Below are 15060 nucleotides of genomic sequence, written 5' to 3' on the forward strand. Positions count from 1 at the left end.
ATGGAGCGTGCATTATTTAGTTCTGACAAAGACAGGAGGTGATGGCAAGGACATTGCGAATCTGCCCATGCTGATTAAGGAACGTGTGGCTCTCGTAGCCTCGTGGAACACAGGAACTGGATGGCCTTTCAGCCCACAAGTGGCAAATATCCGGATCAGACGGACTCCTAAAGGAAGACATAAGTGGGAAAAACACAATCAGCATGATATTTTGGGGGGTAAATGAATGTCCTACTTCATCATAGACTAGTATAGTGTCACAAAAAGTCATGTGATGCTGACTCTTAATCACAGCGATGCAAGTTTAAATTGAGTGAATGGCCTGAAGATCTGTTATGAGACATACTGTAGCGTGTACATAGCCTATAGAATATACAGTAGGCCTATACTTTTTGTTATGTCAAGTGTTATTTATATAATAAATGTAACATGCACTGCAGACCACTTCAAACTGTAATGACAAAATAACTAGTAAAATGGGACACCACAAAATCCTTGGTGTAATTTAATGTTGAGAGTCTAACAACGGATCCCTATGTTTAACTCTCGTAGTTGTTAAATGAACACTGAGGATTTTACTGGGTACTAATCCCTCCCCATGCCCCAAACCGACATACTGGAAGGTGTCAGAGATCACAAGTTACTGCTGGGAGGACCGGGGAGGACCGGGGAAGGAGGGAGAGACATAATGGTGTCAAGCATGCTGGCAGCTGTGTTCATGCTTACCTGAGAAGGCATCGGTTTCCTGCGGTGCAGCCTCCCAAACATCGGCCCACGTCTATTTCCTGTAGAAAATTAGCAACACAGTGAGAGGTCTATTCACTCACAGCTGGCCACAAATATTGACCCTTCTGAGTGAGCCGAATCCTTGCCATTCAGCATGCTAAATGCTTTGATTCGACACCTGCAAGGCACCATGTTTGCTCTCTGCTGCTCACACCTTTTGTACAAGGAGGGGTTAAGGCAGGCTACTGAGACCCAAACACAACAGCCGTAAATTCAACCCAGACAAATACCTTTAACTTTTTGTTAACTATCAAATAGGCACATAAATGTCATTAAATTATACATTCATGATTATGCAATGAGGACATGCACACTTTTATAGGAGGTTAAATAGCGTTTCCTGGACAAATTCTAAATTCTATCATTAGGTGATACAAAAACAAAGACTCAACACATTGTAAATGGTATTGCGACAATATTGCTTGTCAGACTATTGATATGTCGGAAAAGCGTACGAACCCATTGTGAATAACAAGCCAAATTTGTTTTATCTTCCACTACACTACTCTTGGAAGGTATTCCCTTCCAAGTATAAATGGTGAAACGATCACCCAACATTTAATGTGTATTGGTGTCGGGTGTGACAATATCCTTAACAGTCTGGTGTGCGGTGCCAGCCACTAAACAGTGGATTCGGCTGATTGATTGCTGACTTCCAAGCTTCAAAGCCCACATGATGAATAAAGATACTTCATTACTGTCTCACACCAAGCTGGGACCAAGAACCTCCCCATTTTATTAATTACAAAAGAATGACCCTAGTCATAACGGACAGATGTACTCCCAAATGCACAGTCCAATGAGCATCAGACAACTTTTAAATGCAAGGGATTTGGTGCTCAACAATAAGGAACAGTTTCCAAGAAGAAAAGAAAATATATAATATACCTGGGCACTTCAAGACTAACGGTAGGGTTTTAGTTTGTTAACATAAATTGCTATAAATTCTGATAGTACTCATTGAGTATTTGTTCAGTAACAGGAGACAACAGAAGAAGTGATGAAACAAATAAACGAGCAGACAAAATTGGAAGTGGAATACTATAAAATGTAATCAGATAATTGGGTACTCTCTCCTGATTAACTGAAATTTGCAACCCACCTGAAAAAAGTATTTTCTGTTTATTAAAGAGGTGGATAGAAAAAACACAAAATAATATCGTGCTTTAACCTTTTAACAAATAACCAAAAATGATCACTTCCTTGCCTTTAAGACACTGCAAACATCTGCAATATGCAGATGTTTGCAGTGTCAACCCATTCTGGGCGGGAACCACTTTTGGTGTTTTACCCCCTCAGGCCGGGAACCCATTTTGGTGTTCTGTACAGTATGTACAGTATTCAAAAATTACAACAACATTATGCTGCTATATAAATATTTGAAGTTTTTCGTAAAACTTAGAAGGATTTTTAGAATCGGCCTCAGGCCTAAATGGGTTAAAGGCAATTAAAGAAGTGGTCCCACTGTCCCTTTTGTAGTCTGTTTGTAGTGTCCAGGTAAAAGGTTTTTGCGTATGGACATTGGACAGATATAGTATAGTGTCTGTCCCTTTTGTAGCCTGTTTGAAGTGACCAGGCAAAGATTTTTGCTTCTGGACAAATATCGTTTGTTGTGGTTGTAAAGTTGTAAATCATTCTTAAATTTAACTTCTAGTTTTGTTTTATCCACAATTAAGATTAATCAATATTTATTAAACAGGCTCATATGTAGCCTATACTTTACCTTCAGCTTCTCCTCTTTGATTCCATCAGCATGGTCTACTATTTCATAATAGTACTCCACATATGGAACCCTGTAGCAGCTTTCCTTCATCTCACAGGTAGACACTGTCTGGATGAGGTCTGCTTTATTAGGGCTCTCTACCAGGGCAGAGCCAAACGTGGTTGGAACACAGGATAATCCCTCTGTGAATATATGAATTCAGATGTTAAACTTTGAATATGATGTTCACAAGAGAATAAAAGCATCGGCCGTGTAAACAAATTGCCTGCAGTAATAAAGCACTGATGTGGGTGGCAAACAGTGGACATGGATAAAATTACTTTGTCACACACACACACACACACACACACACACACACGCACACGCGCACTACACCCATGATTCATTCACTATAATCAGCATGCTTTTAATTACATATTTACAATTACAGATATGTTGTGGAAGACACTTCACGTCCAAATTGAGACACCATTTCCAGGACCTTTGGGGTGAAGGCCTCTAGCCTAGGGCCTCTAGGCCAGGGGTTCTCAACGTTTTTGGCCGGGGACCCCCGGAAATGCTTTGGCAATGTCTCGGGACCCCCGCCCCACCCCCTCCCGACCCCAATATAAATTTACTGCTACAATAACCTTAATAATAGAAACAATACACCATAAATAAATACTGAAACCAGATATAATCATTAGGGAAGGTGTATGCATGTACTATGTGCACTATATGTAAACTCTTAATTTTCACTTTCCAGCCATTCAGCCAACCAAAAAAATATATATTTTTTCTTTTTTTGAAAATAATTTGGGGACCCCCCAAAATAATTTGGCGACCCCCCGAGGGGTCGCGACCCACGGGTTCTACATAATCAACTTTACTCGTGTGTTTGTTTGTGGGTGGGTGACACCCACAAAAATGTAACATGTTGTCTACACACCTGGTGAGCCCTTGAAGGTCGAGCATCCTCCCACGTCGATGACTGTCTCGTATGGTGTCTCAAACAGGTAGGTCCGCAGGGCGGGGACGCGGAGACAGTGTGTCATCTTGTTTTCACACTGACACTCCTCGATGACTTCCACCTCCCGCGGTCCTTCAAACAGAAGCACCCGTTCCACTCGCATCCCAGTGGGTTCGCACACGTGGTTCGGTCCACATGAAGGTAAATGCCCGACTGTCTCTGCTCCCCGTGAAGACACAGCTCCACGCGTCCTTATCTGTACACAAGCAATTGCATTAGAGGTTAGGCATGTCCAAACATGTTATTATGGACAAAAATAGTTTTTAAAGTGTGTAGCATATAGGCCACGATGGGTATCCGGAGAACTCGCCAGTTTACTAACTCGTCGCAGCGAAAGTTCTTCATCGTTATGCTAACATGCTGTCTTCATCGTTATGCTAACATGCTGTCACCCAGTAGGCCTATGTCAAACCCACAGATGTTATACCGGTAGTTCATTTCCAAAGTGATACAATTATTTTTGTTCAATTAAATGGTCAGCTATAATGATAAAAAGTTGAGTATGTGGATACCAATGACCAGGATATTGTTTGCTAATGAATTACATTGTTTCGGTACTTTGGTGTTTAAACTTTAGCATTCCTACTTTAAAGCCTTCACTGATAACTTCACTGGCGTTTTGTTATTTTACTCCTTGGTCGACAACAATGAGGTTGCAGTGCCCCCTTGTGGCGCTTTTGGAAACGGCAGCACTTACTTTTTTGTTCCTGAGAAACTCCAGCATTGAGGAATATCTGGTGTACTCTGGCTGCACGGCTGCATGTGATGTCCTGGGTGCTCCACCGCAATGTGTCCTGCATTTTCCCACGTCCACAGTGACTGGGCTTCCAGAGATATCTAGAAGAACATGGCAAAAATAACTGTATTTTAAACAATATGGTGAAAAATATTACATTAGCCTCCGACTATCTATCTCTCTTTTTCTTCAGCAAAACATTTCTTGACATTGGACTGCATAAAAGTAAAATGAAACATGAAAAAGAAAGGTAGGCCTATGGTTTTAACCTTTTTAATATGTAAAAATGTAGTAATACAAAATATATTACATTGCAAGTATTAAGGAACAGTTGGCATGGTCTTTTACCTTGGCCGATGTAGACAAAATGACTCTGTCTTCTGCAGCATGCCCTCTGAGCAAACAGGTTCCTATGATCCACATGTTGGTTCAACACTCCAGCCACTGAGAATAGTAACATAATAACAGTCAGTACTGGTTAAATGACAGCCGTGTCTTTGACCTGGCCGACACAGACAGTTTTTTAGGGAAATAATTATATATATACAACTTATTACAACTGTATTGTCTTCAAAAGTTATATTACCATAGATATTATTGGCATGTTGTTCTAATGAAGACAATTATTGGCGGGAACCCCTTTTGGTGTTTTACCCCCATCAGGCCGGGAACCCATTTTGGGGTTCTGTACAGTATGTACAGTATTAAAAAAATTACAAAAATGTGATGCTGCTATATGAATATTTTAAGTTTTTCAGAAAACTTAGGTCAGGATTTTGAGAATCGGCCTCACGCCTAAATGGGTTAATAATGCAAATTGTGAAATTAGTATACCTAAACATGCAGTATGGCAGAATGGAAGTAAATTAATTAATTTTTCAGTTATGTCACATGAGATAATATATTTAATAATAATATAGGATACTGGTACATTTCCAATTGTCAAAGTATCCTTTAAATGTTTTGGGGCTTTAAAGTGTGAGGGTGTGTGTGTGTGGGGGGGGTTAACTGAAAGTGAAATTATCCCAATCCCCATCTGTTCTCCACAGCTGCAGAAACAGACTAGAGACATAACCACACTGACATGCTCAGTTCAGGGTGTCAATGCTTTCCTAATACTAATAATACGTTTTCCCAGACATATCAAATTGCAATTATCTGGCAATAGGTCTGTATCTGAGCTGACAGTTAGAGTTAGACAATAGCTAGCAATTCAATTCAATTCAATTCAATTCAAAGGAGCTTTATTGGTATGAGAAAACATACGTTTACATTGCCAAAACAGTTGAAAATGGGGAAAGTATATACCGTTGGAGGGGGTACAGCATTGTGTAAACGCTTGTTAGCACTGGTACAACAACAGAAGAAAGCAAACAGTACTTACAGGTTAGGTTGAGGGCGCACAGAAGGAGCACACATGGCTTCAGTACATCCATGGCTGCGGTTGTAGTCCTTATTATTTATTCCCTTGCCAGGTGTGGCGTTTCCCCTCTGCTTGCCTGTATTTTAGTCCCAAATGTTACCAGAGCACAAGGTCCTTCCAAGTGGCGTGGAGTTGAAAAAGTGAGAATGAATCAAATTCCCATTGCTTTTATAAATGCCTTGATGGATGCAAGCTCTTACAGGCAGGGACCACTTCAAAGGCAATTCCTCTCAAAGTATTGTGTCTTTTTCACCCCTGTCTGCTTCTGCCGTGGGAGACCTGGTGACTGCCTGACTGGCATGTGTGTGTTGACTGGGATCAAGGCCCCTAATGAAGGGCTTAAGTAGGCTTGAGCCAATGCCGCCCCTCATTCAAAGGCATTAATCATCTTTTATCTCAGTGGGTAGGTGTTTAACACCTACCCACTTAAAACAAAACAGGGCTTAAACATAAACAGGATCAGCATGGGGCCCTGGGCCCTGGCACCTTTGTGTTTATTCAACATTGACACCACATGGCCAACCCTATCTACCTTACAAACCACAAAGCTTCATTTTCTGCTGGGAGAAAAGGGGTTAATAAACAAATTATTGTATTTTCTAGCTTCACATCATAATTTTGGTGAGATTTTGGATGGAACAATGGAAGGACTTTTCTACAAGGATTTTACCTATATAATGAATGTATTACAACATAATTATAGAATTAATTATAATTCTGACAACATGACATCTGTGTTCTGTTAATACTTTGTATTGTGCCTGTGTATCTTCATTAGAAGTTTGACATCTTTTGATATGGTAATGTGATCCCCTCATTTTCCCCCTGGATCAACGGATCATCGTTCACATGGTCGTCAACGTCCCAGATACTGATTAAGTTAATTACAAACAGCAGTTTCATTTGTAAATCCCTTTCATTAACTTGGTAAGGTGATAATCTAATCAAAATAGAGTTGTAATTATTTGCGAAACTCTGATTTAATGTTAACAATTAGTTGGATCTATTCAGTCATTTAGTGCAAACACGCACACACACACACACACACACACACACACACACACACACACACTACACCCCATGATTCATTCACTATAATCAGCATGCTTTTTATTACATTTTTACAATTACAGAAATGTTGAATGTGGAAGACACTTCACGTCCCAATTGACAGTTTTTTGGGACATAAGATATTTTTAACATTATTATGAATCCATTATAACTCACAGTAACTCACTTCGGACAACATTACTGTGTAATAGGGCATTCATTTATATAGTACGTTTAACCAAAACTGAATAGAAATGGCAGTGACCCACACGTTAGTATTAATCCGCAACAATTGTCTACACACTAGGTCCAATGTAGATATCAGAGGACTGTAGAAGAGACAGACAGAGTGTCTGGGGAATGACAGATCCTCACATGGCTGGCTTCCAGACCGTCTGGCTTCTTGTCTCTGTCTGGGATACTTCAGGCTCCTAGCCTGGTAAACCATTCCGGTCGCGTCAATTCACATTTAATTCTGCGACTGGGCTAGGGGACTCCGCCTTGAAGGTTTGGTGCACATAGAGGCCCACTTTTTTGTTTCCTTTATGTTTAGGGTTAAACATAAGGATAATAAGAGTAAAGTTCTATTGTTTTAGTTTGTTTTCTGTTTGCTACAATGTCATAATTCTTTATCGATTTGATGGATACAAACTCTGATCATCTACATACAACAATCTGAAAAAGCTGATAGCAATATGAAACTATTCATAAAAGTCAACCACAGAAGACCTCTCGCTCTATATTTTCATCCATGCTAAACCTCTTATCCCTAAACTTCTTTGCCTTTTTTTTCCTTTTTTTTTTTTCACCATTTTGAAAAACATTTTTGAATAGTTCAACTAGCCAAATAGTTGAATAGTTCAACTACATCGACACGTTGTGAGCTTGTAGATTGGCTATTTTAACTATTAAAAAATGTTTTTCAAAATAGTAAAACAAGGCAAAGAGGTTTAGGTATGAGGGGTTTAGCATGGAGCTCATCTGCATACCCCCAGGCCTTTTTGATGTTCTAGGACTACTAGACAGTAGTTTGTAGTGGAGAGCTAATCCCATCAGTCTCTACTTCTACCTGGGCCAGGTGATATACTGTAGGTTTTCTGTCTGAGGATTTAAACAAGCCTCCACAAAGCCTGTCCTCTTGGAAGGAGTCCAGGCTCCATACCTGGGGATTAGAACTGAGTACAGTGGCTGGATTACAGAGGCACGCAAGATAGACTTCGAGGAAGGAGCCTTCGAGGGAGTGAACTAGTGTGTGAACTTGTGTGAAGTGTGTGAACTTGACGCCCCGCAAGAGAAGCTGTGTCCAAGCACAGCGCTCCGCATAGAGGACAGTGAGGATGGCTAGTTATGTTTGGCCCAGGAACATCTATCAGAGCATTCCTAAAGAATGCTATTTGGATTTATACAGTGCCATGCAAGGAAGTGACTTATTCTTGTGTGACATTGGAGTAATATTCACATTTTAGGGTTCATTTTCGGGTGACCAAAAGACCAGTCATATGATTTCAAACAGCAGAAGCAACATTAGAGCCGAGAGAAAGGAGAAGAGCACCAAAGGAAAGCTGTTATGTGAGTAGTACACTCACTATATTGTAGCATTATGCTCCGGCAGTCGTGGTTCACATTCAGTAATGAGTTTCATTGTTCATTGTCAGGAAATAATTCAGCAACTTTTACATTCTCAATGCTCATGCCTCCCCTCCCCAGGGAAAGGGTCTCATCAGAAGATTGCACTGCGAAGAAGAAACTTCACTGCCCTCATGCCCCCAAGGGAGGCAGAGGAAAGTGAGGGACTGAGGGCAGAGGGAAGTTAGTATGACAGCAGAGGAAAACATGGAGTTAAAGCTGGCTGGAGACGAGGACCAGGAGAGGAAACAGATGACTGCTTTTGAGAAGGCTCTTCACGACCTGACACACTCAGAGAAAGTGAAGAGTGAGCTGATGTTCGGACGCAGGGTGGCGCTTTACCAGCTGAGAGGGCAGATCGGCGCTGGCAACTTCTCCCAGGTCAGACTTGGGATTCATGACTTGACCAAGGGTGAGAGACATTTTAGCCTTTGCTTTTGGGGGTTTTATTTGCTTTCTGAAAGGCAAACTCAGAATGGCGAATGTTAAGGGTTTGGGTCAGGTGGTTGACTGGTCAAGGACACGTCATGGTCACTGATGGACACATTTATTGTCGCAGGGACTGTAGTAGCTGAAGAAGTGACCTTTTGGTTATGGAACGGTCTGGAGCCGTTATGTCTGGTGCTCACGCAAGTGTGCTGCCATAAATACATCAAGTTGACTGATGTCAAGGACATTCTGCAGTAGAAAGATGTCCTTATGTTTCGGGAAGACATCGAGATGTTTCTGTATATTGTGCCCAAACAATGTTGCCCATCCTTTCTTATTGAAGGGTGAACAATCAGCTTCCAGGCATATAGGCATGTATTAATTAAAATAATATATACAAAATACAAAAGAATCCTAGGAACGTATTCAAGCTTTACAAGGCTTGCCAGGGCAGGGGTTGTACATCACTGTTACAGGATTGACACTTTTGCGGGGACAGGGCAGGGTTTTGTGATTTAATCATAGAGAAGACATTCATCTTCATGTTTGTTTTTTGCCTATGTATTGTTATTTATATAATGGCACTGGGCCATCCCCCTGTGACAATGTATCATCTATCCAGCTCAACCTGAGGATATTTTCTAAAATGCCATACAGTGATCCGCACTGTATATTTTACCTATCGTTTGACCAGACAGTGTCCTTGAGGGGGGAAGTACTTGTTAACATGGCTTGATTGATTCACTAGCAGGAGACCTGCCTTAACTTTATGATTAATGTCAGATACAGGCTCTAGGTATTCTAACTCTACACCTCCTCATGGAAGACTCTTTAGTCAGCTCAATGGCTGCAGCCTCACGCTGCAATTCAATCCATTAGATTCCTAGATTCTAGGAATCTAATGGATCTAATGAGATTGGATGAGATTAGCCATTGTCTTCTAGGACCTAGAAGACGATGGCTAATCTCATCAACCAAGTGCCTGCTACTCCACCTATAAAGTGTCTTGAGCTCCCATAGTATGTACCTTGTGTAAAAGCTAATAGTGATATTCTGTAGGAAGACTAATAAATGAGTTAAGAAATAAAGAAAGAAATAAAGAAAGAAATTAAGAAATAAACAAAGAAACAAAGAAACAAAGAAACAAAGAAAAATAATAGAAAGAAAGAACTATATAGACTTTGCTGTTGTTAGTTTGGACTCTTCACCTCTGAGCAGTCCCTGTCAGGGCTTGAACCCTCACCATGGGCATTGCTCACAGGGTCACTGAGAGAGGAAGAACTAAGTGAAAATGTTTTCATTGCCTCATCTCATCACTCTGTCCTTCTCTCCCTTGTCACTTCTATGTTGAAATGGACAGAAAGAGTGGCAGTCAAAATCCTAGATAAGTGGCGCCTGAACAGACCACACACACTGTTTGCCTCTGAAATCTCCTGCATGGAGAAGCTGGCCCACCCAAACATTGTGTGTCTGTACGAGGTGGTGGAGACCTTCAAGCGGCTCTATCTGGTGATGGAGTATGCCAGCGGAGGAGAGCTGTTCTCCCGTATCAGCACCAGGGGGCGCCTGTCAGACCTGGAGAGCAAGCTCATTTTTGCTCAAGTGCTGTCAGCTGTGAAACACATGGTAAGTCAGCATGGAAGTGTCTTAGCAGAGGCCTGCAATTGTTTTGGACAAAAATATGAGGTGCTAAGAGACCCCGGCCCTCACAGGTTTCAGTAATGTCTCTTGTGAACCTTCTTCAAACTGTTCTCTTCTCTTCTCTCTATCTTTTCCCCCCAGCATGATAGCAACATTGTCCACCGGGACCTGAAGGCAGAGAATGTATTTTACACCACCACATATTACATTAAAGTGGGCGACTTTGGCTTCAGCTCGTCCTGCCGTCCCGGTGAAGCCCTGAACACCTTCTGTGGCTCTGCACCTTACGCAGCGCCAGAGCTGTTCAAAGAGCAAAGCTTTGTTGCTCATTATACAGATATTTGGGCCCTTGGCATCATGCTTTACTTCATGGTGACTGCCACCATGCCATTCAACGGCACAGACTTGAATAAACTGAAAATATGCATCCTACAGGGCTCTTACTATATCCCTGACTATGTGCCTGAATCATGTCAACAGATTATTAAGAGCATCCTTAGACCCACACCCACCGATCGCTTCAGTTTGCCACAGATTATGGCCAGCGATTGGCTGAGGGGAATTGAGTACCCCCAGCCATACCCCACCTCTGTCCTCACTCCTAGACACTTGGCCAGTCCTTTACACATCCCCAACGAGGTAGAGCTGGAGGTAAAGGTGGCACTGGAGGAATTAGGCATCACCAACATTCATCTCCTCAAGAACAACCGTCCAGACCTGAGGAGCCCCATCACCGGCACTTACCGGATCCTCTTACGAGGCATCCAGAAGAGGAAGCTTGTGGAAGCTTTGGGCTGCAGCAGCCAGAGCCCCAAAGACTCCCAGGGGAGTGCTACTGACCAGAGGAAGCATTACCAGTCTGTGGTTTGCATCATCATGTAGACAGACGAGAAGAGGCCATTAGCCTACATACAGCAGGCTGGAAAAATACTATGGATTCTGTTTCTGCATACCTGTATACGTGCTTAAAGGGAAAAGCTTTGCTTTTTCCCTGACAGCATTTTGGAACGTCTGAAGTGAGTGGTGCTGTACTGTACTGTACTCGTGCTGTACGTACCGTACAAGCCCTCATCCCTGGCCTTTGTGTGTGTGTGTGTATGTGTGTGTGTGTGTGTGTGTGTGTGTGTGTGTGCTATTTTCGTGCTCGGACAGACCCAGCCACCCAGCCTTGGACAGACCTAGGGACTCAGGGACCCAGGGACACACATAGCTGTCTATAGGAGTGGTTGCACCACTCAAAAATGTAACATGCCCTTATTGTACTGTGAGGAGCTTTAAATAAAGGCGTCCGTCAAGTGGTATTTAAAAAATGTCAAATAAAGTAATGAGACGAAACTTTTATGAGCTTTGACTCAGACTCGAAATTTTAAAAACAAGACCACACCAGGGGTTTTGTGATATTCTGTGAGAGCATAAATGCCATTCAAACAGGTTATAGATGTCACTGGCAGTCCACAATGCATCCTTTTCAACAGTGTAATTTATTAAAATGCCACTTTTTCTTTGACATGTTCCACAGGTTCATAATGTCTATACAGTTTACTTCACAGAGTGAAGGGAACATTATAGTAATATTATAATTGATCTAAGCTCACAATTCATCACACTGCAATGTGTTGTGAGCTTGTAGATCTCAGTTATGTTTCGTCAACGTGGTTTAAATCATGCATTATTCTTACTTTCTGTCCACTGTAGTCCCCTTGATGTCCTATTCTTAACACCCCAGCATTCCATAACAGCGATCATAATTTAGGCTTAGGGTATTCCTCACCTCAGTAATGATATGCCTATCAACAGGATAAAAAAGGTAACCATTATCTTTTTAATGTACCGTTGACACTTGAGTATTTGGCCTTCAAAGAAGGTGCTTTCTTAAGTTTGTTGGCCAACATTAATTAGCTCTCCATAGTATTCCCATCAACATTGAGGCTGCCATGACATTAATAGCCTGGAATCTGATTTGGTGACTAGCTCACAAATGTCTTTCAGCATATTTGGCAGCCTACCTAGAATTAGTTCTGTTTACAACTGTCAACTGATGACTAACCGACATTACGCACGCATGCATGCACGCACGCACACACACCGCTCGTGCGTGCGTGGCGTGTGTGTACGTGTGCGTGTGAATATGTAGCCTACTATGCACACAGATGCAATATCTGTGAATATGGTCACTGGAGCTTTGCAAGTCTTCATCAGTCTCCATCAGTCTCTAACCGTCAGCATGTTGTGACTTGTGAGTTACAGCAGGTACAGGTAGGTTTTTCATTTTTGTTTTGATTAACAGTATACAGGCATGCCCCAGTTGTTCCTGCCTGTGCCTGCGAATATGAAAATGTATAGTTACGACAGAACAATGTGAATGAACATGAGTCTCTGAGGCTATCCAGCATGGTGTCAGATCAGATACGGGAACTGTAGGCTTTAAATCACTGAGACCTTTATTGGTAATGTGATGAGCACTACTTCCAGGGGCACAGCTAGTGCATTAGTGGGCCCCCTGAAAATGTCATCCCAGCTTAGTAGTAGTAGTAGGCCTACTTTATACTAGTTCTATATCAATATTGATTGGTTGTTTTTTATTGACAAAAATGCATTACATGAAACAAAATATATGAACATACTGTATCTGGATTTAAAACAACCCATTAAGGTGCTTTGAGCTTAAGGGGCACATCTAGCCTTACCCCTTATGCGTACAAGACTACTAAAGTAGCAACAACAAAAAATGCGTATATTTAACCTGCTACAACTCAACCAATTCCAGCTGTCCTTTATGGAGGACTTAAAATTAACAGAGCTAACCTAACTATAGTATATATACTGTCCAGTATTTTAGTTGGATGTGGGAAGATGGATGTGCCCTGGGCACGTCTCACTTGTGCTTCTCTGTTCAGGTCACCGTCGCCGTCCACCTCCTCAACACACCACCCAAGCAGAAGACGCCACCAGGTCGCTCCAGTCAGAGCCCCCTGTCCTGTCTTCCATCAGGCAGGACCTGCTTTGACACTCATCCTGCAATGTGGCCCGTGCCAAAGTGTTGATGACATGAGAATTCCTCCATCGGCAAGCTTCGGCGATGGTTATCCATGAGAGAAGTGCGTTACGATGGTCCAGGTATAGCGGCTCTATTCAATGGCTGGTCGGACAACAAGAGAAGAACTGCTAGTGGAAAGGCAGAGAGGGTAAGTACTGGAGATCCTTACAGGCCTCCCAGTCTTGAATCCCATGGTGAATGGGATGCAGTGCTCTCATGGTTGTTTTTATTATTTTTCTTCACTGCATTTGCACGCCCATCACAAGGGGGGCATAAACACGTGTATATAAGTATAAGCTGGTGCACGGGTGGAGAAGAGACCTCTGTCTGTGGACTGCAGGTCCATGAGGAGGTGTGTTGGTGGAGGAGGTCAGATAGGTATGTGGTGGGCAAGGGTGCGGTGAGATTTGTAGGTGAGGAGGAGGCATTTGTAGGTGTTGTGTAATTCAACCGGAAGCCAATAGGCCTCTTAGGCCGATGAGGGTAAGAACCCCTGCATCTCAGTTTCACACGAACTGGAGCTTAGCTGTCCAGGCCTTTTATCCCGAACAGGACATTGCCGTAATCAAGATTAGATAAGGACCGTATAGGTTGTCAGAGGGCCAGCCTTGCAGTTTCCAACGTCTGCTGTATTTTAGATGGTGCACACCTATAACTGGGAGAGATACCAGTATCTCTGCCATGTCTCAGGGCTCTTTTCCAGCCCTGGACCCTTTGAATCATTTAGATTTGAGAGTTTTCTCCCCAGTATGGCACCCTTGCCTTGCATGTATCTCACATTGTAATTTTCAGCAGAATACTGTCCTATAGCAAGCTTGTAACTAAAGGCTTTCATAAGTAGGCCTATATAAGTTACATATATCTTGTTGAATTGCATCGTATTCTCCTTTAACTCTTAAATGGAGACAGATTTACTTTATTCACAGAAAAAGGAAATGTAAAAGTGAAAGTACATGATTGTGTGGGATCATTACATTTATGCAGCCTCATAAAGTGCATTTGAGGCAAGCCCATTGGTGTTACTGTTTACCTTATTAAGGGTGGAGGAAGCTCGAGATAACAAGTGTTTTAGCTGCTCCGTGTTGAAACTTTCTTAGCTCACTATTGCCCTGTTTACACAGCGATTTGTTGTGGTCAAAGTTGAAAGTTTATTTTTTCTCTCATTTTTAAAATGAATTCTGAGCTTTTGATAGTTAAAGGCATACTTCATATATAGTTTTGTTATGTAAACACAGGCACACAGCACAAAATAAAATACTATGCCTTTAAACATGAGTGCTTTTTTAACATTTTGAGATAATTAAACTTGCAATTCTTAAATAACCATTGGAGTAACAGTGACCTGTATATTGAGTTATGCACTCCTTAAGTTGTGCCAATAATTTGTGTCATGGGACATTATTTGAAAGCCATAAAAGCTAGCAATCAGCAACAACACGGAGTGAAAGGTTAGAAAACAATATTAATTAATTGCAATAATAATTGCATGAATATACTGTATGTCTGTGTATGTGTGAGCGTGTGCATGTACCTGTAGATATTTCATTGTAATGTGTAAAACATATAGAGATAACTTCACAGAGGGAATTTTGCCTCATAA

At 41.8% G+C, this 15060-nt stretch overlaps 2 protein-coding genes across 2 annotated transcripts; one reads left to right on the top strand and one right to left on the bottom strand.

The window, feature by feature from the left end:
* Positions 1-16: 16 nt before the first annotated feature.
* On the bottom strand, positions 17-3543 carry pnhd (pinhead; the record flags this gene model as incomplete). Its single annotated transcript, XM_083782811.1, has 4 exons — positions 17-167; positions 727-785; positions 2510-2691; positions 3438-3543. 4 exons carry the CDS (start codon positions 3541-3543, stop codon positions 17-19), a joined length of 498 nt encoding a protein of 165 aa, XP_083638937.1.
* A 4999-nt stretch (positions 3544-8542) lies between these two features.
* Positions 8543-11458, top strand: LOC310871326 (serine/threonine-protein kinase NIM1-like; the record flags this gene model as incomplete). The annotated part of the gene is made up of 3 exons (XM_083782812.1): positions 8543-8765; positions 10143-10408; positions 10565-11458. 3 exons carry the CDS (start codon positions 8543-8545, stop codon positions 11303-11305), a joined length of 1230 nt encoding a protein of 409 aa, XP_083638938.1. The 3' UTR covers positions 11306-11458.
* Between the last annotated feature and the right edge of the window lie 3602 nt (positions 11459-15060).

Source organism: Protomyctophum parallelum (assembly GCF_964188405.1).
Source record: "Protomyctophum parallelum genome assembly, chromosome: 14".
Taxonomy (NCBI): domain Eukaryota; kingdom Metazoa; phylum Chordata; class Actinopteri; order Myctophiformes; family Myctophidae; genus Protomyctophum; species Protomyctophum parallelum.